At 40.3% G+C, this 24,793-nt stretch overlaps 1 protein-coding gene across 1 annotated transcript in view; it reads right to left on the minus strand.

Moving 5' to 3' along the window:
- Window positions 1-24,793, minus strand: part of AFF2 (AF4/FMR2 family member 2) — a 239,960-nt gene that overhangs the window by 110,686 nt on the left and 104,481 nt on the right. Inside the window, exons 4-6 of the mRNA XM_031056018.1 lie at window positions 14,403-14,489; window positions 12,343-12,379; window positions 12,037-12,088 (exon numbers count right to left, since the gene is read on the minus strand). Coding sequence (XP_030911878.1) covers window positions 12,037-12,088; window positions 12,343-12,379; window positions 14,403-14,489 — 176 coding nt within the window. The remainder of the gene's footprint in view (window positions 1-12,036; window positions 12,089-12,342; window positions 12,380-14,402; window positions 14,490-24,793) is intronic.

A 24,793-nucleotide genomic window follows, 5' to 3' on the forward strand; every position in this document is an offset into this window, starting at 1 on the left:
CCCCACTGGGTCTCCTACAGGTGCATGCTGGTGAGTGCCAGAACACATTGGCACCATCTGGGCTGAAGTGAATGAACTTGGGAACTGCTGCAGTACCCTGAGGGCTGTCCTGGGCAGGCACAGCAAACCCCAGCACACTGTAAATAAAGAAAATGTGCACGTGTTTCTGCAAGGGAAACATGACAGATCTGTGGCAAACCTACTGCACTCTGCTCAGAAACTTTGTGGGGCTTGGTACTCACTGAATAATCTGCACTTGAAAACCTTGAATGCTTAATTCTGCATCCCTGCTTCATTCTGCTTACTTATGCTGTTCAAAACCCAGGGAAATCAACTGTAGTTTGAGTATCCAGATACTAAGTCTAAACATGAGGGTTTTTTCCGGAGTACAAGCTCTGAGGCTGTAAATTATTAATATTAATAATGGGATAAATCTGTTATGTATAAACAATGCAAGCAAACAGTAACAACCATTTAAAATTGTTAATTTGCGAATTTCTTTTCTCTGATTCCCTTTCATAAACAAAATATTTTTTTCATCAGGCAGTATTCATTATATTCATCCTTGGTGTAGTTACAAGGCAAAAAATGTGGATTATTGATGAAATAGATCATAATGACTCTTTCCAAGCCATTATCATTTATCATTTAAATGTGTATTCAATGAGCTTTAATCTGCAAATTTTTCACGTTTGGGAGACATTATGATTTAACAGATTCATTGTGTTTGCTTTATTCTTTTTTTAATACAACGCATGGCACATGTTCTGCAGGCTACACATGAAGTAATTTTACCTACCAGACTAGACTTTAAAAAAACTTACTAGAGAACAGCAGCTGATTATTAAGATCTCCAGTCTCCAGAAACACAACAGTGCAGGAAAACTGTGTCATTATACTAATAAATGAGTCCTGAAAATCTTCATAACCAGGTATACTGGCCTTTCTTCTGAAAAGTCTCAGTCTCCCATTACTTCTAAGGACAGCACCTCAACCAATCACACCTGAGATTTCAACTATATAAATTTTCTCTAATCTCCTAAAAAGGTGCTTTTTCTAGTGACTTAGATTAAGCAAACAAAATCAATGAATGCTCTCTTGCTGGTATTAATCAGTGTGAGTTGTGTACCATATATTACCAGGGATCCAAGCAACATCAGGCCTTGTGTGGGTTTTTTTTTTAATAACAAGAGTCAATTAAAAATAAGGAGAACAATGGTTAACACTTTGGCTAAAGAAAAGAGCACAGAAAGTTCTGTCCTTTGGAGAAGGAAGGTGATATTGGATTTTTGGGTCAGTGTTTGCATAGCTGCACAAACTGCAAGAAAATCCAGCAATTGGCAATACATGAGCTCTTACCAGGTTTTGGCTACAGCAGATTAATTCCATATCCAGACTGTACATAATTCACTTAACACCCTTTCTCACTCAAGTTTTGAAATTTCCTGAACAAAATCCCTCTGAAAAGGACCTGCACTTTCTCTGAGCACACTCCCCTTGTCACCAGGAGCACTGCTATTTGCTTTCAAAGACATGATGGCTAAATGCAGACAAGCTCATCCACCCACAGCCCTGTTCAGACAAGCTCATCCCCAGTTCACAGCCCTGGCTGTGCTCTCCTGCTCTCTCCTGACATCATCCCTGGCTGCTGAGGGGTGGGAGGGCTCCCAGCCAGGCAGGATGCAGGGCTCAGAGCTGCTCCTGGGGCACAGCTTCCCTCGTGCCTTTCCTACTTACAGCAGGCTGCTCTGAGCTGGTTCAGGGCTCTGACAGGGAGGGCAGTGATGTGCACATGACTGACACATGTGCCAGGATCAGTTAGGAACAGTGGCCTCCAAAACATCTGTGAGACACTGTGCTCCTCCTGGGGATGCCCTGCTGCCCTGGAGCAGCTGAGAGCTCACCAAGGCACCACTGGGCTCCAGAGTGAGGAGCTCTGCCTGCCCCAGGAGGGGAGCTCTGACCACCCTCAGGCCATGCCTGCAGGCAGCTGAAAGGAATGACAGTGCTGCAGGCTTTTCTCCTCACCCCTCACAATTCTGTAATTCCACAAAAAGCCATGGCAGGACTGCTGCACTCTGCCCACCTGAGGTGCACCGGGCACCTTCATTCTGCCCTCAAGCATGGTTTGCCCCATGCTCACATATTAATGAATTATTCATAGACTTTCTGAGGACAGCTGATTTTTCTGTGAAACACAAGTATGTTCAAGTATTAAAAGATATGTATCTCAAAATAAAAAAGAAATAATCTATTGGGCTTAACAGAAAATAATCTCACATAAAAGGAAGTATTTTTTAACAGCACACATCTACTTTATGGTACTGGTCTCAACTTTATGCTTATGAGTTAAGGAAACAGCCCCTTGGTGGATTACTTTTCATAGTTTGCTCAGTAATGTGTTTACAAAGCCATTGTTGCAACTAGATGCTTATATATTTTGATATACAGTCTGCACTACCACAGTACATCTTCAGAGGTTTCATGCTTATTTCAAAAACCGATTTAAATGGTTCTTTACCTGCCCTCCCAGTAAAACACAAGTTTATTGCCAGATACTCCAGGGCTCCATAGTCCAGTCTGACAGTAATTAAGGCAGAATTAGTGGTGTTTTGCAGGAAATGATAACTGTGGCAAGTGTAGAGCTGGATGGGCCAAATTCATCTCTGACAGCAAGTCCTCTGAAGTAACTAACTTACTCTAGGAATTAATTCGACACTTCAAATTTCAAATAATGGCCTCTATTTTTAACTGTCTGAAGCACATAACTCAGGGCCTGAGAAATGTTAAGTGGCTTTTATTTTCCTTTGTTAGAAAACGGTGCATCTACTCACCTGCTTTTTACTGTGTATCAAGTTTCTACTCCAGAAATGGGAGTTTTGTTAAGACAATATTGCATTATTTGTTAAGATAATATAATGCATTATTTCAATGCAACCTGCTTATCTTCCTTGATAATGGACACTACTAGTGATAAACATTTCTCTAAACCATGCAATGAACAATACAAACACCATTAAGCAAAATTTTGTGTTTGTAAACATCTGCAACATTTCCTCTGATCCTATAATTCTAAACTACACCAATACATAACAAATCCAGTACTTGGGCAGTACAGTCTTAAAAAAAACCAAAGGTAGTATTTTTCCATGACTTCTGCTTGAATTTAGACTCCAAACATGGCCTTGGATTTGGACACTAAGCTTTGGCAAAATAATCTCTTCCACAGTTTTAGCCATAGCTGTTAAATTTGCACCTAGTTCTATATGGTACTCGTCTGATTCCACAGCAGTTATCTAACTCTACAGAACAGCTAATCCAATTCAACTCCATTTGTCCATTAAGAAACATCCTTTTTCTGATATGTAAACCCTACATTTTTATGGTTTTTTTTTTGTTTTGTTTTTGTTTTTTTGGTTTTTTCTTTTTTTTTGGTTTTGTTTTTGGTTTTGTTTTTTTTTTTTTCCCCCAAGAAGCCAGCAATCCCCACCAGGACTCTAGAAAGATGTGCCTAGCTGCTGCCAGGATGCAGCATTCCCCTGTGTGATGGGGGCTTGTTCTGCTCCTTTGTGACCTTGGGAAGGTGAGCAGGGCCCTCAGAGCATCCTCAGGACCCTGGGGAGAGTGAGGAAAGCACAGGTTTACAGGAGATTGTGCTGCAAACTGATCTGCAAGATTGTTTGATTTTGGGATGAGGGGTATTCCCAGATAAAGGGAAAAAGAGCAGGAAATCCTTTAGGTGACCCTCAGCACCTTCTCCCTTCAGGCTACTGCTGCATTCTGCTCTCCATGGGGAAAAAACAACTTAACCTCCCTTACCAGTGAAGGACTTGCACTATTATCTCCCTCTGACTGTTGCATTGATTAGATTGGAAAATGAGTAACTTTTATCACACTTGATCTGAAATAGCACTATCTAGCTTATGTTTATCCCTTTCCATCTACAGAACAGATAATTGCATGGATCCTTGGAGTCAGAGGAGACACTGTGATGTCTCTTTTGATCCCTTGTGTCAGGTTAAAGGAGAAGGAAATGGAAAGTTAACCTGTGATTTAACACTGGCCACTGTCTGGCCCCTGCTGCCAGTCTGGTCTGGGGGGTTCAGACCTTTGCAAGTGCATGTCTGGCTCCCTTCCCACCACGCAGGTTCTCTTGCTGCCACCTCAAATGTCACAGTCTGCTGGATTCAGCAGTGTGAGCTCTGAATTGCAATAGATTTTTGCCTAAAAAAAATCAAGTCACAATTTTTTGGGGGTTTTGCTTGTTTGTTTGGTTTTTGCCTTTCATTTCTCTCTTCCTTTTTTTTTTCTTTTTGGTATAGGGAAAGGCAGATTATTTCAATTAAGAGCCTGTCTCTGACATTTGTAAGCAACCTTTCTTCAGTTCAGTGCAGCAGTTGCAGTTTTAAGTTTCTCCCTGCTTCTGCCAGGATCTAATTTTCAAGGCCCGTTGCCATGGCAGCAAGTTGGAATTTTAATCCAGTACTAAAGGTCAAGACAGGTCACCAGTTTCAGTTCCTCTTCAATCTCCCCATAAGGAGCCACAAAAAGAAGCTGAGATAAAGGTCTGACCTAACAAAAAATTCCAGTCTAGCACACAGCCAGACTTGAAGCTCTATGATTTGTACGGGCTCCCGAATTTGTCTGGAACTATTGAAATTCATGCTAAATCAAATACGGGCAGCACCGATTCACATTCCTCTCTCTGCAAAAAAAATCATATCTATGTCCTTAAAACACAGTTGTGTGCATTTAAGTAAGCAGGGACACCCAAAAAGCAAATACTTAGTCGAGTCTAACAGGTAAATAGCTGTGAAAGCAATCCCCTCATTACTGCAGGCATTTACTGCTTCTGCAGGCTCAGATGAGCCTGACAGCTGCACTTAACATCTTTCCTGACAATATGAGGTAGATGAATCAACATCTTTCTTTCAAAACCTGTAAGGATCTTTTTGTGAAGCATTTTGAATAAATAAGACATTCCAGTAAGGGACAATTTTGTTAAAGCCAAATCACTTCCTCCTGTGTTTCCATGAGATGGATATTAATTAAACAATTGCTTTGTACCTACTGAAGTAAGGCTATAAACATCTCCCTCCTCCTCCTGGGCTACATTTCCTTGGAAAGCTGCATTTGCAGCATTAGGAAAGTCTCAAAACGAATTTTCTGAGATGTATGGACACAAGTGAGCGAAGCAGCTCTTCCTCTGGGAATTTAAAGCAATAATTAGCCCAGCAGTGGGGAATATTTTCCTTTTTTATCGTTTGGGAGGATGTATTTGTAAGGTACAACTATTCTGAACCAAGGGCTATCCAAGACAGAGCATAATGCAGTGAGCGTGGCCTTGCCCCATGGGGTGTTGTGAGAACTTCATAAAAAATAAGCCTTCTGGCCAGAAAATTGATAGGCTTTGGAGTCCTGCTGAGCCCTCTGCCCAAAGGATAATGGCAGCAATAGAAGTTCCTCTGGACAGAGACTGTGAAGCTGAGAAAAATGTGGTGGATTATTGGGGTTGTCAGAGGGATTCAGAGGAAAGATGCAAAGGATTAAGTTGGTGTATTAGGAAAACTGGCTGTTAGTCTTACCTAGGGTATTTAGGACACAAATTGGGAGTTTCAAGACCACTCTGGTATTATGAATGCCAAGCTTCCTGGCAAAATCCATTCTTCTCTCAAACTTACCACCCATTTCTGATTATGACTATTCTGCAGCCTGGTTCAGATGAATCTGGGTGACAATTTTCTCTGTCTGAGGCTACTCAAGTCTAAGCCATGACAGGAAGAATGAAAGGGACTGGAGCAAAGGGCATCAGGAAGAAAAAATCCAGAGAGAAAAACGGCTTGGCTCTGGACCAGAAATTTACTGACAGGTCAGAGTTAAGACAAAGGGAACATGGTGAGGTCCAAATTATGGGAGCCAGAAAGCCAAGCAAGAAGTTCATTTGTATGTCTTTTATCAGCAAGTGTGGGTCACAAAACAAATGGGTGGGAGAGGGACTGAGTGTGGTGGCTTCCTCTGCTCTACCCTGATTTAAATGTTCAGATTTACTGAGTGCATTTGTTTTTCAAAATGAATGTTTGAAGTTGCACTGAAGTTCGGAAGTGACTCCATCCCACAGAAATGTACATTGGGAGGTCAGTTTGAGACTGGCCTTAAGCCATAAAGGCACAACATATGCTGCTGCCTGTGAAAAAGCTCTTTAAAGACAGGGAAACCTGTGGAAGATTTGCAGTCTAACCACTTTCCAAAATGGGAAATGATATGTAGCAGACAGGGAAATACATCAGGAATCCAAACATGTTACTGTGTGTAGTTTACCTCTCTCTATTAATGCTGACATTTCAGTGGTCGCAGTTCAGTGACTGCATGCACTTGGCACTGACACAGGAGTGCATCCTGCTTCAGAACAAAGTATTTCAATTGCTACTCGTTAGTTAGGGCAAATAAATGTTGAATTTTTAATGGGGGGTTATACAGTATCAGAAGAAATTCAAATGGTTCAGTGCCCACTTGAGTCACAATCAGCAATGCTAGCAAGAATGCAGTTGGTTAGCTTGTTTCAGGCAGCCTTAAAGGCAGTAAGCCTCTGATAGGCAAGAAAAATTATTAAAAATTGATCAGCAAAATATCACAGAATTAATTTCGTTCTGTTCCCACAATTTTTTAAACTGATTTATAAACATGTCAGGAGAAAGAGATCATGGAAAAGAATGTATTAGAAAATAACTTTATTTTGACAGGGAGGTTAAACTGTATGTAAGCCAGCTGAATAATGAAAACAAATTAAAAGCCTAATTTAGAAATTATTTTGAATTATGGGCTTATCTTCAAAGATGAAGGGCTTTTAATTATGACACTGGATTTTCACGTATTTCACATCAGCTGAAAGATTTTGCAAGTTTGCTTCTATAGGCAACTGTCCATAGGAAACACTTGTATATTTCATTCCAAATTACTTCATACTTTGCTGAAAAGGCAATGCCTGCAGCAGTGAGGAACAAAGCAACAGTCTGGACTGATTATCATTGCTTCAAACCCAAGAATTTACAAGGCAAAAAGGATTCAAAGAAAACTTCTAGCTTACAAAACAAAACAGTAAATATGAAAGATGAGTGACACTTCTCAAAAGAGACCCTTCTATTTTCATCTGCTATTTGTCCTTTTAATATAGTACACTGGAGCTCTCTAAAGATTAATGGAGTTCCAATTACATGCCACTGTTGTTTCACTTATCATAATTTGTACATGGCAGTGAGAGGCCCTGGTAGTCATGACTTTCCCAGTTTACCCAGAGGGAATATCTTTGGAACTTCCCACTTCTAACAAACAGGCAGCACTCAGTGCAATGATTCAGGCTGGCCACGTGAAGGTAGGCTGTGACAAAAAGCTGGCTGTCACCACTGAGGGCTCACCTGGTGCTCTCATGCTTTGTTATGGTCAGCTAAAAACTGTAATTAGAAATAGGAACATTTCAGCTTCTCCTGTGTGTTACACCTGGGCTGCATTGTGACTGCAGCACTGATAGAGAGTTGATACATAAATAGAAACCTGCTTCCTATGCCAGTTGGAGATGAATTTTACATTTTTGGTTCCTGGTACATTTTTGGAAATTATGCATGAAGATGGAATGAATCCCTTTTTCTGCTGTTGTTGTTTTTTTTAACTGATTTCTTTCCAGGTTAAGAATTCATCAGTGCTTCTTGATTTGAATGTTCTGAATAGTTCTGAATAACAACATTACTTGTTGTTGCAATATCTAATACTTGGTGTAAAATCCTCTTGATGTCTGATTACTCTCCATAAGGACCTCATGCTGATTCATTTCAAACCGTGAATTACCTTTAATTCATAGCTTGCACATGCTGCCAAATTTTGTTTTCTATGTTCCCAGGTGGCTGTCCCTGACACAGAGGAGATCTTCCAAAAAGCCATTAGATACTTATGAAAAGTATTTAGATGTTGAGAAGCACATTTCCATTTTCAAACACGCTTCCATCAAGTATTATGATAATATTTGGGATTAGGAAAGTACTGGTATTTATGTGAATTTTTTTGGAACTGTGAAATGAAATCCTGGCCCAACTGAAAGCTGTGCTGAACACACTTAGGAAAATCCTTGCTGAAATATCACAAAAAGATTTTCAGCTGCTTGCTTTAGTTTTAAGCTCCCTGTATTTTGCTGCTCACTACTCCACACACAGGTTGTGTACCATTAAGTATGATGGATAACAAAAACTCCATAAAGATAAAACAAGTTGGTTTAGTCTGATCTATAAAAATGTGCTGCTCTAAGTTTTTAATGGTTTCCGGCAGTTCACTGAGCCCATGAGAAGGGCCTTTTAATACTGTATTAATACAGTAAGTATAGGAAGTAATTTTATGACAGGGGAAGAATACCATTATGATTACATTCTTCTTTTTAGCTAGGCTTTTATGGAAACTACCCAAGACTACTCTGCAGTATGATTTCAAAACACAGGATGTGCTTGATTAAAAAGGTTCTGGGTAGATTCCAACTGGACAAAGGCCAAATGCTAACAACCAAAACAGAACAAAAGGACTGGATGTTTGAGGATGACATACTTGCAATGGCAATTATATAACAGAAACCCAAGTCATGAGCTGAGTCCGTCCCCTCAAATTCATGGAGGCTGACAGAAAATCCTTTGCAGTGCAATTGGTTGCACCTTATCTGTTCCTGCTTACTCTGCTTCATAATAAACTAATCAGAGCAGACTGGCTGAAAACTGACCGCACAATGCCCAGCAGAGATTTACAGTGAATTTGAAATTACAAAAAGGGAAACCAAGTGCTGCAGTTTTACATAGCCTGATTTCAGCTGTAAAAATTCACCACAGTACACACAGATGCATGCACATCAGTTTTCAAAATTTCATTCTCAAGATTTTTGAGTGTAACTTAGGAGCTGAGTTTAGTTATAAGTCCATGTTCTCATGGGCATAGGTGCAGAATTTAGAAAAAATCCTGACTATTCTAGCTTCTATTTTACCCACTGCACTGGGGATTTGGTTTATTCAGTATGTGGATGTAACAAACATTATAAAAAGGATGAAATTTGTATTTCAGAAAGCTCTACTTGGACAAGAAGCCATGCATCTTGCATCCCTCTACAATAGCAACAGATTGGTAAATTAATCCACCTTGCAGGATGTCATCTTCACTTTTCCCCCAGAAGCGTGCACTTGAGAAGTTATCTTGCAAAAATCATAAATCCCTTTGGTCTGATCTTCTATGACCCCAATGTCCCTACACCTGAACCCTGCAATGACACACAGACAGCTTGGCTGCTGGAGCAGGATGCAGCATCATGCAGGTAAAGTATCTCTGTGCTGCATTCACCCCATGGTATAACTCAGCAATATGGTGAAGGCAAGCACATTATTACCAACTCCTTTGGATCTCTAACAAAGCCAGTGGAATCTACAGGACTGTCACTAGGACCAATGTAAATGGAAAAGATAATTTAAGTTTCACTTAAATTGCACATGAACTTTAAAAAGTTGGATAACAGCTAGAAACATAACCAGGTTAAAGGGACTCTAACAAAGCATACGGATGAACAGAGTCAAATTCAGCCAGATTTGATCAAACTGAAATATGGATGACAGATCCTATTGACAAAATATGTAATTGGTGGGGGATAGAGTTTTGAAGTCAGTAACACCATAGTGTGTGGCTGAGAGCATAGCAACAGATATTACTGGGGATAAGCTGGACTGTCATTTCACTCATACACTGCAATATCCCCAAAACCCACCAGTGTTAGAGAGACTAAATCCTCCTTTATACAACTGCAATCTGATAAACACTCTATCATTAAAATACACAATGACTGCAGGAGCTGCCTACCTCTCAGGGTTTGTTTGGACTGCACTATCCAGCTCTCCTTGATACCATTACATCTTTCTGTCCCACTCCTGCTTTAATTTCATTATGTGCTCAAGTACTGCAATTCCCCATGAAGGTGCTGGTAACTGCACACACAGATCTAAAGAAACACATTGGCCTCGTAATTCCAAGCCTCACAGTGGACTGCCTTCTAACCTCCCAAAGCCCTGTGGAAATTCTTAGAAGCTGCCTTAACAATTTTTCTGCAGTAAAAGAGAAAAAGTGATAGTAATGGGTTAGCTGATCTTCATTTGGAAGCTAAAAATAAAAGTAGCTTTATTGCAGCTCTGATCTCTCATGTGTAAAATCTATCACCTACCGTAAGAAGGCAGTTCATTGCAGCAGAAATCTGATTGATAGTACTGGAACTTTAGATCAAGCAGCAGAACAGAGAACAACTGGTTCATAAAATGTACTCAGTGTCTTCGGGTTTTATATCAGGCTTCCTATAGAGAGCTTTGGTCCCATTAAATGCACTATATACCACTGAGCTCTGAAGCACTGTTCTTTTGAAATTCGGCTTATAACTATAAACCATGATTGACAAGTCTATTACTGTTGGTTACAAACTATTGAAATATTGTATTTTATGGTACACTCACTCAAATATTTTTCACAGTGGAATCCAAATACATTTGCTTTTAGAGAAAAATAATTTTAAGATGCAATAATATTTTTTCCTTTTTTTTTTATTATGGAGTGTGCTTGATGCTAGATTTGGATCCCTTTGATGTTCTGAAACATGAATGCACCCATCCTGTTACCAAGAACTGTGTGTATGGTTGGCTAGAGTCTTCACAAAAAAACAAGTCATTACTGGAAGCCAAACAGCAAAGGGCAAAAATTAATTTGTCACTAAGTTTAAGAAATAAATGCTATTCATGCAAATTAATCTAAATATCATTAGCATTCCTATCCAATTCTCATTTAATCTGAAAAAAACGATTTAATTTTAAAATTTGATCATTTGCTCAGCCACGATTTTGTAAACGTTTACTCAACCAACTGTATTTGAATGGGCACTTCCATGACTTGAGTTTATGAGAGAAGAACTGGACCTTCTGAGCCTGCTGAGTACATCAATGGATTCAGCACCCACATCTACAATAATCCTGTACCCCCACACAGTCACAGACACATCACTGAACTCCAAGAAGACCTTTTGTGTACACAAATTTGCACTAAAAATCAGTATATTTAAATTCATTTTTAAAACTTGCCTAGATATCTCCACATTGATTTTTCTTCCTCTATAGGGATTTTTAAAATTGTGTCTTTAGTAGATGAAGGGCAACCACTAGAATAATTCTGAAGTAATTTTAAATGAACATATTGTATTTACACAACTGTCAGTTAAGCTAGTGCGGTTCTGCATTCAGTACTTTAGAACACTTAACACTAAAAAACCCAGCAGCTCTGAACTGAAATCAGACCCATACATTTTCATAAATATAAAACAATAGCCTACTGTTCAAAGTTGCTATTTAGCTCCTGTTTGCAAATTAGAGAACCTGGGATAAAAGTAAAAAACCAATTCATTCTCCACTCTGCTACACTACTGCAGCCTTACACCAGAGAAGCACCAAAGAAAAATGGTTTAACACAATGGAGAATTAGCTCTTTCACAATTTTCAACTGTCACATTTATAGATCATCTGTGATTTTCAGCTGTTTCAAAGTGTATGAAACTCAAGACCAGCTTTTCAACACCAGCAAGCAGAATCATTCTGTATGATGTGTTTTACTCTCACTGTATGAATGTAAAAATTCCTGCATCATCTGTTCACTGGGTTGCATTTTCTATTGTAAGAGGCTTAGTATCTGATGAGAGAAGCATAAAAGTGATTTAATTTTGGCAAGCTGTAGAACTAAAATCAGCATTATTTCTGCTTAATAAACTCATCTTTCACACATACCTCTGTTAGCTAATGCTTAAAAAGAAGAAACAGTAATAAGCACTGGAAACATAAAACTGGTTTATGGCTAATTTTTAAGGACTACAGAGAACACCTGAACACCAGGACAAGATTATGAGCAGAGCTAGGTTTTAGTTACCTTTGGAGAAATAAGCCCATGCTTTATGATAAATTTAAAATGAGATTTAAAGCTGGAAATAATAATACTTACGACTTTTGTGGCACTGACTTAGTTGCAACTTTCCCTGCTGGATCACTCCACTCTGCAAACAAAGGAAACACATTTTCAAATGTCAAAAGATTACTGTAGAATTAAAATGCACCCAAAGCTGTCAGCCCATCTAATTATACTTGGTTTCACAACATGCCACAATGCATAACATGTAATAAAAAATGGAACTGATCTGCTTTAGCACCACAGAAATTAATTTTTTAGCCTTTGTTTTAATGATGTTAAGCAGACAAAAAAAAAATATACCCAACCCTGAGTGTTAGGACTAGGATGATAAAGACCTACTTTGTACATTGTATCCTGAGGTCAGATGTTGGGAGTCCTACAAAGAAGAACACACAAAATGTCAGCATTAGTTAAATAAGATGAAGAAGGTAAGATATATCTTGGCTTGCTAGATTAAGGGCACTGGCACCATACCAACATGGAAGGAGATGGCACAGGGAGGGGATCACAGCATTGTTAAGGCAGCACCAGTGACATTAGTTTAAAAAAAGCATTAACTGTGGAGACAGAGCACCACTGAGGGACCCTTCAGAGCTCAGGCAGGAGCATGTCCTCAGCTGCTGTAAATCTACACCCCCCTTTATGGAGACAACACACAGATTTACACCCACAGCAGCCCCAGCCTTCCCCAGGCTTGGCCATGGATGTGCGCAGGAGCCATGCAGGATGTACAATTTAGAACACAGCATGATTGCAGCTATACATTAAATTCAGTGCCATTGCCTTTCTGTTGCTTGATCTCACTGCCTGGAACTACAGGAACCTTTTATTGGTAGTCACTGCTTTTATTTGGACTGTGACACACGGGATTTGATAAAGACACCGGAAGTAGATCTTCACCTGATGGAAATTGGTCCAAATCCAATGAAATCAATGGAAGTACAACAACTTAAAACCAGCAAAGAGTCTGGCTTACAACACTGAGCATGCTAATGCCAGGATTCTTTTTGGTTCACAATTACTAAGCTGTTTCTTTAATGTCACTGTGTTTTCTGGCTTAGTTTTTCTCTAGGCTCTGTAGTCCACAGTGATTGTCATCAGCTTTCCTTCCAAGCTGAGTTTGATCAGTTGAAATTAAGGTGTTATTTACAACCTCATCCTACAGCCAGGCACTACTTTGCTGGAAGTGTTAGTTCTGTAGGATGTTAAAGTCATTAAAGCCCTCACTGCACTTCCTCTTAGGGCATTATTAGTTCCCAATATTATATTGTGCTGTCAGTCAGTCCCTTGTGAAGTAAATAATGCCCTAAGAGTAAACATGGCACTTTAAATTTGAATGTCAAAGGGATAAGTTGTTTTGATAAGCTCCACCTCTTTTATCACACTTCCTAAATGTATGTTTCTCATGAGAATACCTTTATTTTAATAGCTAAATTGAAAACTTCTAACAGTGCCTGTCTCTGGTTTATATGGCTGCACAACCTAGCCATATTATGTCCTAGATGCATAATTTGGCAAGCCATAATTGATTTAAAGTGATGTTCTGAAGAGACACTTCTCTTGTATTTTTTAAAGTAAGACTTGCAAACATGAAAACATTTATATACTTGCCTATTTCCTGCAATGCCAGCTCAAAAAAAAAATTAATTTATATTTTGTATTGAAGTGATATGGTCCAGAATTTTAGGATCAACATTTAATGTGCCCAGAAATTAACTTTGATGTGGATCTTAAAAGTTCAAAGCCAAATTGATAGAAACAGAAAAGCAAACCCAAAATTTTAGCTTCTCTGAACCTCTGCTTATACTGCTACCAATGGAGATAGTGTCAGTTGAACCCTTTAAGGTGAACTGTGTCAATACAGGTTTTTACCTGCTGGAAGCTGGGTTTTTGTGTGGATTTAACAATTCAGTGTGGATTACATGAACCAGAGGCACTCTCTAGGCAGCTGTGCCTAGACTCTGTGCCTCCCTCTGGGGTGTGACACAGACAGATGCCACCATGCTCTTCACATGGTGACCTTTTCAGTCACCATAACTTGACTATGCAGCCAAAACCTCACCATGCAATCAATCAGTAAGTGGGAAAAAATGTCCATTTCAAACTTTTTCATTGCACAAATAATAATGGAAGAAAAGCAAACTAAATATATTTTACTTGATGTAGAAAGACTCCCATAACAACAGAGATAAAAAGCTCACTTTGCTTCCACTGGGTCTTCTGCAGCTTTAAATAAGCAGTTCTATCAGTAGCAACAGTCTGATTGGGAATTTCCAACTAAAAATAGTATCAGATTTTTTTAAAGTGGAACCAATTAAAAAAATAAACTCTCCAGCAAAGATCACTCAACAGAACAGAACAGAATGCTAATCAAGTCACTGGTAATAGCTCACTTGTACCTTGCTTGGGATAGAAAACTTGGTCTGCTCAGCCTTGCCCGGAGTGTGAATAGCAGTGAGAGGAGGAGGCCAGGAATGGGTCATCTCCTAGGGAGAAAAGAAAAAGTTTAGAAAACAAATTCATGTACATAAAGAAGAAAGAGAGATAAAAATGGTCCCATCTGCTCCACTGAGCCTGGAGACAGAATAGCTCAAGGAGTCCGCCCCACCATGCCAGTCATAGATGAACACCTAAACAACCTCACAGGCAGGACTTCTCAGAATGAGAGTGAGGACAGGTTTTACTCTTGAAAATTGTGGCCATCCATGACTCCATCAGAGGCCAACTGGCTCCTCCTCCGTGGTCAGCCTGCCAGGCTGTATGAATAGAGGAGGGCTCTACCTGCAAAGCCCAGGCAGGAAGGGGGGACCCTCCTGTCCAGCACTGGGTGCAGCCCTGCAGGGGAGTGCATGGAGGCAAGATGCAGCCCTATTCAAGACTGCAGAGTGGCAAAAGAAACAAGAGGCAAGTCTAGAAAAATTTGGAATGGGCTTGCAGCATGAATGTCTGGTGTAGGAGAGAGCAGGGACAGCACCACAGCATCTTCTTATGGCATTGGCCATAGTCTCTTGCTGTGATTAGCAATGTCACAGCCCCAGAGCACTACTGATTCCACTTTAAAATGAGGGACTGAGAAATCAGGTGAATCCAGTGAAACCTGCCTACTAGACCACCTAGGCAAAACCCATCCATTTTCTATATCAGTGTGTTTATTCATCATTTGTACACCCGTGTCACAATTATCTTTAAAGAAACAGCCTGGGTGCCCATGGCTACCAAGCACCAGCAGAAGAGCAGCACACACCCACTCCTTCCCAGTGCAGGGAGCTGCTGCCCCAGCAAGCCTGACAGGAGCACACTGGGGCTTGTGCTCATTGAAGCAGGGGCAAAATCACAGAAACCAAGGAACTGCACAACTGCTGGCTTAGGCAGAACTTGTAAATGCCCTTCCAATGAGTGTGCTTTATGGAGACACGGCTTCTTTCTTGCTTATCTTGTTTTTAATGTAATAAATATCCAGAGGGGCAGTAATAGTTGTCTCTGGCATTCTGTTGCATCTTTGTCTTGGTTGTTTTTCTTTGCCTAAAAAGCTCAGAATTCTTTCTTGAGACAAGGGAGACAAAGAGCAGAAGAGCCTCAAATCTCAGAAATGTTATGTGCAATGGCCTGACTGCAGTAAACTACATTTCCCAGCTGCTATTACACACTGGTCAAACCCAGGGCTAGTCACAACAAAGCTTATAAACAGGTCAGTTTCTGTAGGTAACATGACAACCACTCAAATGAACCACAAATAAAAACATAACATAATGCCATTGATTAGGAAAATATAGGTGGTGTAAAAAGGGCAGTGTGGTGGGTGAATTTTGGCTAAACACATGCCCCGGTTGGCTACAGCTGGTTGTAATTACAGTTCACTGAAGACAGAGCCAGCAAGTTTCAAAATTACAGTTGTCCCTCCAAATTATGTCATACAGGAGAGAGAAAGGAAAACACTGCACCATGGTCCTCAGTCAGTGGGACAGGCAGACACAGAGACTTTCTTGGGCAGATGGGCCAGGCTGCACTCCTGGAAGAACTTCTGGGTTTCTGCTGTGGAGCCCCGGGCCAGTTTTCACTAGACAAACCCAAACGGCGGCAGTGAGGTGGAAAGGAGCAATTGCTGAATGGCTCATCCCTCCTGGTGTGCGAGGCTGCGGCAGCTCAGAGCACAATTAAATGGCACTGATTGTCTGACCTCCGCACAGGGGAAGGCAGAAAACGATTTCAGCATCCCCTGAACTTTGCTGTGAGATAATATAATCCAAATCCTGCATGCCTTGGCCAAAGCCTATGCCATGGAGGTTGCTTTGTGGCAAATCTCTTCATAGCAAAATGATGAAACAGAGAATGTATCACATAATTAAAAGAGGACCAGGCATTCTGACTGAAGCAGAAATGAAGAATATTCTAGAACTACAATTATAGGCTTGACCTCAGTCTCTTCCTGCCCACACAGAAAATGCACAGCGAGCCTGGGATTCATGGGGACGTGATGCCAGCAAACATTTCAGAATATTGCCTGTCAAAACACATGTAGTATCCACTGCCTACCTACTTGGCAGGCTGAAGTGTAAGCAAACATCTCCCTAGTCATCTCCCTATTAGGGGACACGTGAATATAAAACAGTGGAAAAAGGAGCCTGCTATTATTCGAGGAAATTCAATTACAAGGTAAGACATTCTGCCTCCACTGATGTTAGGACTATCCAATCTGTGTGTTTACAAAATGAACTCATGAACACCAAAACCTCTTACAAAGGTACAACCTAGCTACATGGAGGCATTTCACTTCAATTCTCAGCGCAATGAAAATTATGGGACAGAAAATTCCAGATAGGATCACAAACGTGTAACACAAACATTTAAAGCTCCTATAAACCATATAAACATAGAAACCAAGACTGTGTGTGGAAGGAGTGAGAAAGCACAGATTTAGCTAAAGAAACATACCTACATCTACCTACAGACAGGTGCCAGAGCACTGCTGACCAAAGAACCTTGAGTGGTGGTAAAGAAAGTTGTGAGTTCACTCATCTCAAAAATGTCACTTCAACACGTCTGGGCAGCCACCCCACAGCTGCATGTTCCAGTCACACAGAGCTGAGCTACAGAAGGACATGCACAAATGGCATTGCACTGTTGCCAGGGAAGGGTCAAAATCCCAACCCCACACCTTGTGGGGATGTGGCTGCTCAGCTCCCTCCTGTTCCACTCCTTCAGCACAGATAGGTTACTCTGGAGCTTCAGGAGAAAAGATGTCATTTGTTTAATCATCCACATGACTTCACCCTTCTTCCTTGTGCCCCAATTTCTTCTGGAGGTCCCTCATCTTTAAGTACTTGCTAAGCTCTATTTTGTTTAGCTTGTGAAATCTGATATATTCACCTTCTAATATGTTAAGACTATAAAGAGCCACACAGATGGTGTGTGTTGTGTATGCATCCATTAAGATGTGTCTGTAACCACCTCAGTTTGTAAATACCTGGGAAAATAGACAGGGAATTAAATTCATGTTTTTTTTCCTGGAAAAGTTAAAACACTTTAATCCATCCAAATTTGGAAGTATTTAGAAATTCCTGGAAGTAAAAATAATAAAAGCAAGCATATGAAACACTTTAAAGAGGAATTTAATGGAAACAAAGTAATCCCACAAAATTGAGTTAGGATTTATTTTCACATGGTTTGGACTTAAAATAATTCCAAAATCATGTTAACTGTTGGAGTGGGAAGATGACTGCTATAGAAGCATATATTTTTTTTACAGACCTGGAGATTAAATGAGAAAGTAAACCTGCACTGTTTCTTGGCTTAAAAGTCACTGTGGTCCTCTGATGTAGTAACATCAAGCATCCTCCTTTCTGAAAATTATTTAAACATTGTTTTAATTGACTCCATGTGTTTTATTTATTAGAGCTAGACATGCTTGTCTCTTCAGCTAAGTCTGGTTTTTTTTTGGCTATAAAAGCCCTCAGGTAAGTAACTAAGAAGGACACATGCAGACACGATCTAATGAATCACCCAAAACACAAATACCCCAAGCAAACCTTCCAAGGGATGCAGAGGCACAAGGACAAATAATGATTTAAATGGAAGGAGAGGGCTGGGGAAGGATTTAAATTTGCAAGTTTTTAAGGAAGAGGTCAGAGAGAGAGAATTGAGTACAGGGGATATGGGGCAGATGGTAAATAGCTTTACCAAACCAGTCCCTAAAATTAATAGCCGCCTTCAAGATTTATTTCCTGTCTCTGTATTTCATTTTTCCATCATTTCCTTCTTGTTCAAAAGAAAGTGTACTGTGTTTTTAAGTACAGATAAAAGCACTGAGCCAGGCTCTGAGAGGCCATTATGGAAAAAAAGAAGCAGGATTGTGTACTCTGCGTTCCTACTGAGGCAGCTTCCCTTCCTAGTGTGCTCTGAACTGCTTAGCCTGATCTAATTTGAAGTCTCCCAAGATACAGGGCTCATGCTACTTCCCTTGGGAGAACTGAGGGGAGACATGAGAACAGCCTTTAATTACAGAAAGAGCTGTTCCTAAAGGAGAGAATAATCTGTTCTCCAGCTTTATGGAGGATATGAACTTCAACTGCAGCCAGAAAAATTCCAGTTAGAGGTAAGAGAAAGCTCCTTAATGGTAAGGATCCTGCAGCACTGACACAGGTTGCTCAGAGGGCTCCATGGACTCCATCTGTGCAAGAACATCCCTAAGAACAGATAAGCACACATCAGTCAGGCATGGCTTAGGCAGAATTGATTCCTACACTGGGACAGGGATCTGTAGGAGATGATGAGATTTCTAAGACCCTTCCCAGCTCTTTTCTTATTCTGTAGTTTTGATAGATCACAACTGGTTTGGCCAAGCCCTACCGTTACTGCTTCTCTTGTGGGTATCTCCACAAAAAGGCAGAAAACAAAGGAGCAATCCCATTTTTTTTTCTTCTGTGGCCACAAAGGCAGTCTCAGGACCAACATTTCCCACATTAGAGGGCAGCCAGTGGAGCAGGAGGACCAGCCCTTCACTCATCACTAGCAATAAATTCAGTCTGAGGCCACTGCTGCTAAAGAGACCTTACCTGTGATATTCTCTGTCAAATGACCCTCTCTTTTAAATCTTAGCTGACTTTTAGTAGTTTTAAATCTTAGCTAAATCTATTGCTTTAAACTTCCTCCAATTTTTGGAGACACAGCATGTTAAAGTTGCATTCAGAAAAAAATAATATGTGAAGAATAGATGTTCTAAGGTTATTACAAACTTGATGTTACAGCTGGCGCTAAGCAACCTACTGCCTTGATTGAATAAAGATAGGAATAAGTACAGCCAAGTGATTTACCATTTATTAAAGACTCTATTAATGATTTATTAATGTTTTATTAACTATTTATCAATGCAACCTTAGTAAAAAGCCTGTCTTGTTTCACAGCATCTTTCTGGTTTCTGCATTTATACAAAACTGATCAAACTCTCTCTGGTAGGAAGCCAGTAATGCATGAGGGGCAGCCACACTTTCTGTGTGAGATGCATACTGAATTAAAAACCATTTCAGCCTGTTTCAGCTTTGGGGGAAAGGCTAAGGAAAGAATGAATATATAGATATATATTTATATATGGAAATGACAAGCAAATTACACTAAAGCCTAAATGAACACAAAGACAACCTACAGGTTGTTTTTATTCATATTCCTTATGAAGGAATGGATAATTTGAGCAAGCAGCTGCAAATACCCTGACCAGTAATCTGGCCAGCTTTATAGTGGGTCAAAGGCTCTCTTAGGAAGGGATTTTGATACATTTTTGGTATTGACATGGACACGATAGATAATTTCATTAATATACATTGATTATGATTTTCAGCATTTTAAAAAAATCTCATCATTACAGAGATACACCTTTTTTTCCCTGTAAGAGGAAAAAAAATATTAAAAGACTTTGGTGATGGCCTCCAAAGAAAGCTATTTTTCTTGCTATGAATGTTGAAGCTGAAAACCTTTTACTTATGCAATTGTTTTAGCAAATTTATTACGACTGGCTAGTGCCCAGCACATATATTTTGAGGAACAATGTGGTGGCATCTACAATAATGTCTTTGTCATACTACAATTTATCTTGTTACTGTCCCAAAAACTGCTTGAAAGACAATTGGAAATACATGCCTGAGTTTATTATTGAGAAACTAGAGTTGATTCTACAAAAGCAACCATTTTTCTGACCACAGCCTAAACCACCGTGTTCACCTGTGGGTTTTATCAATGATGACTAATGAGTCCCCTTTGCCAGCTAGGGAATAGGATGCATTCCATATCATCCAATGGTAAATTAATATTTCTTTCCATTTTAACAAGAAGGGGACAGACAAAAATTATACTCTGTGAAAATGAATATCGAAATTGCTTTAGAAGCCAATTGTGGTTGACTATAAATTTTACAGCATATGTTTTCCTTTCCTACTTTGTTAGCATTTGGAAACCCACATAGAAATATGGGTATTTTCTTTTTCTGTTGAGTTTCTCAGTACTCTATGACTCCCGTATACCTGAAACTTTTCAATATATTTTCCTCATACTGTAGCTTTTATAACTAATAACACTCATATTCTTTGCTTAGAGCATTTACAAGACAATAAAAAAAAAAAAAGTAAATCATGATTGATGCACTTACTGCTCTAACCAATCTCGTGTGTGTGAAGAAAAGCACAGCTCCATTACAGTGAGAAGGTATCTCAGCTCAAGAGGCTGTTTCAGGGGGAGAGTAATGAAGCCACAGCACATGAACCCACACTGGATTCAATTTCACAAGTCTGCTGCAGTCCTAAGGAAAGCATAGCCTATAAAAGTGTGTGTGCCCTGACCAAGGATGCAGCTCCCTGCTGGGCCTGGCCCCAAATGTCCATGCTGTGCGTACAGGAGAGCTCACCCCAAAGCTCCTCTGTCAAACACAGTGAATGCTTTTCTCCAAGGTGGATCAGAATAATTTTCTTCATGGTCCACCTCAGGAAGATTATATGGTCAAAAACTGGTCTGAATGTGTTATATTGCCTATGACAATCAATCCTTCAGTTCAATACCAAGCAGGTTTTGTGCCCCTCAGCACCTTCTCATGTGTTCTTAGCACTTTCAGGACCATGCAGCACAATTCCCTATGGACCCCCTATAAAGCACCATTATGATGAGCTGCACAGAGCCAGAGATCTGTATCCCTACTCCTGCCAGCCTTAGACTCCCAGTACCAGTAAAGGGCATGTAGGACATGGGGACTCCCAGTACCAGTAAAGGGCATGTAGGACATGGGGAGTTCACAGAATATAACTGGCAGAAAAAAAATCACACAATGTAAAAAATGAAGCAGGACCTAACAGCAAGCACACAGGACAGCTTTCTTGATAGCTTTTATGTGATGAGAGAATTAAGAGTTCAGTGGAAAATGGGGATGTTGGAACTCATGAAGTCAAAGGTAGATACACCCAGCATGCGTGACAGCCTCTCTGACCACCATGTCTTTGTCTTCCACCATTGTCTGAGCTTCCAGCCAAAGCCCAGGACACGAGCAGGAGCCAGTGCTGTCTTTGGGATGAGCCATGAGCTTCCAAATGGTGCAGGCAGGCATGTTCTGAGCAGGAATAATGACACTGACTGGAGTGGTAACTCTGCTTCCCAGCCAGGATAGGCAGGAGGAATCCTGTCAGCTGCAGGAATGTGGGGTTTGTTAAGGACAGGCCATAAATGGTGGTGGTGCAAGGAGACGATGATCAGAGTTTTGCCAGGCACACAGGAGATGCTGGGTCACAGGAGGTGTTTCTGTTTCTATATAACTGTTCCTCTGCACAGACTCACTGATGGGTCAGGAACATCAGCTCTCAGGATGGGTCAGACTCGAGGTCCTGCTCCTCTGGGATGCCACAGACAGTGTTTGGTGTGTGTCTTTCACAGAGCACTTCAGGAACAGCATGGCAATCATGAGGGCAAAATCCTGATCCTCCATACTTACAAATTCTCAGCTGCACTGAGATCTTTTCTGTTTAATATAGCATCCAGAACTGGATATTGGGTTCACACCAGCTAACACCAGTTTTAGAGTCTCAGAAGTCAACGATACACCCATAAATATTCAGGTACCTGTAGTCATGTGCACCAAACCCAGTTCCAGGAGGGAAGGCAGCCTCCAGCTGTCACTCCTGGTAACTGAACTAATGGCTTTGCTGCCCAGCACACAGAACCAGAGCCTGCTGTGGACAGCACAGCCAGTGCAATGCCTCCTGCTCTTGGCAGCTTCTCAACCCCACTGAGATGCACTGCCATGTCCCACTGATTTTATTTATTCAAAATAATACTTGTTGGTAACCATCCCCAGGGATGGCACATCTTATTGCCACAAGGGCCCCACGAGGTAGGAAGTATGCATTGAACTGTTAAATACAACATAACATCCTGGCACTACAAGAGTATAGTATAAACAAAGGCACAATAAGTCATAAAAAGCTAATTCTTTCAAAAGTTACCAATACCAACATATAATTTCATCTCTGCAATTTAAAAAACATTGGCAAAAAACCCATTCTCCAAGCAAATAAGCAACTGTGTTTTGAAACTATTCACTGCTGGCACTTGTTTAAGGGAATCTGGTAATTTGTTCCATCCGTCCTCAGCTTCACAAGCATGAAAGCATGTCTTGAATTGCCTGTTTTCTTCTCTGAAACTTAGGGTTCACACCAAGAAGAGAGCAGAACTATAATTTACAGTTACAAAACAAGACTACTCCTACCCTAAGGCACTCCACTGTGTGCATTTATACAATACATTACATCATCTCCTTTACATTGCCAGATGTAATCAATTCATGGGCTTTTTCATACAAGTACAACACGGTGTTATATAGTCACAGGACAAGACCTTATCAATGGAATTTATTATAAAATGCATTAAATTTCTGAAGCAACTTACGGCAGCATAGTGGAAAAAAATCTCTAAATTCAATATCAGGTAAAATTAGATTGCTAAACCACAAAACCTCTTGTTCTGTAAGCTTAGCACAGAAACTGTGTAAGTTGTATATTGTGCAATAATTTTTAGACCCATGTAACCAGCTTATAACTTACATCCTGACAATATGATGAAACTGAGTCCAAAAATCATAAGGAATTTGAAAGCATTAACTTGTGCCAGAAAATACAAGCTTTGGCCTTAAAACAGGAGCATTAATTACCTGAAACAGCATATAGGGGAAATTAAGAAACCAAGTTAGGCGACTCATTTAAATTTAAAGCCCAATTCTTTTGTTTAAGCCATGATTTGCTTTCATTGAAATTGGACTCTGAGTTGGTACTCATCAAATACAAAGAAATGAAGCTACCACACACTGCTGTACAATACACACTGGAATCCTTACAAAAGCTGTTTCTTTGCCTTCCAAACCAAGACTCTGCCAGATCTCTTATTCTGCTTACCACACAAGCAGTATTGCAGCAGGGTTTTCCTGCGGGAGTGTGCCAGGGTAGCGTTTGTTTTTGATGCTGTTCTTACACAGTCTCATCACCTCCACTCTAATGCTGGTAAACCAGCAGTCTGAGGCAGAAGTGAAGAAACAGTGAACACCTAGAAAGGCTGAAACCTGCCCTTACAAAGCTGTCTTTTTTCACCATTTCTTTTCCTTGTCTGTGTGATGTTCTCCCTGACGTGTGTCTCAGTTGAGAACTTGCTTCTCCCTTCATGCATGAAGAATTCACTTTCCCCTGTGAAGCATGGTTATCTTCCCATAAGTGCCTACTTCAGAGACTATGAATGCTCTGTGGGGCACAAACTGTCTCATTTTTTGTCTTATGCAATGCCTAGGGCAGTGGTAAAACTTCTGAATATTGTCTGAAAATTTGGAATAGAGATTATAGGCTGAAAAATCCAATGGGTGTGTCCAAAATGTATGGATAACACTGGCACAGCTTGATCAGTATTCAGCAAGCCCTGGATATACAAAGCCTGATGATTGGTTCCTCTAATTTTGTCACCTGGGTTTCTTTTGTAAAGTTAAAAAGCTTAGCATGTCTGCCATACAATACACTATGGGTCCTCATCTGTAACACAGAGGCAGAGTCCTTGCTGCCTCTCATGCTCAACCCTTTAATTCTGTTCTCTTACAGAAAGACCTAACCAGACACCTGAAACCCTCTCATGCAACCTGGCATTTATTATAGTAATTTTAGCCTTTAGAAAAGAACAAACATTTCAGTCTGAATTTCCTTTTCCTCACTTGCACCTTGAAGCAGGTCTGTTCCTGCATCTGTGTGTCCTGTAAATCATGCCAACACTCCCCTTTGATCCACTCCTGCTAAGCTAACAGGTGTAGAAAAAATGGATGTATGTTATAGAAGATGTTTTGATACAACATATACTTTTTTGGCATGTCAGCCTTATCCAAATAAACCAGCTTAAACAGTAAAGAAAACTGAAGCCAAAACATGCTGAGGTCTTTTTTGATCTCCTTTAAGGTATGGAGGCTTCAGAATATTTCTGGTAGACAGATTCCCACTGTTGCATGCATTTGATTCCTCATTTCCCAGCGTGTTCTTTCTTATAAAGCTAGTTGGAGGCTGGAAACGTTAAATACTTGGGACTGCCACTAAGACATACGACAGCTGAGGATGCCTGGTCCCACACAGAGCAGTCCCAGTGTCTGAAATCAGTGTGTCCTGACTGTGCACCAGATTGATAGAGCCTCCTGTGTCTGCATTTTTAAAAACTTCTGACAGCAAACTACATTGAAACAAACTAACTCCTAAAAACAGGGCTGAAAAAGGGCAAAGTCCATAACCTTCCTGTCTCAAAG

Source organism: Geospiza fortis, unplaced genomic scaffold (assembly GCF_000277835.1).
Source record: "Geospiza fortis unplaced genomic scaffold, GeoFor_1.0 scaffold157, whole genome shotgun sequence".
Taxonomy (NCBI): domain Eukaryota; kingdom Metazoa; phylum Chordata; class Aves; order Passeriformes; family Thraupidae; genus Geospiza; species Geospiza fortis.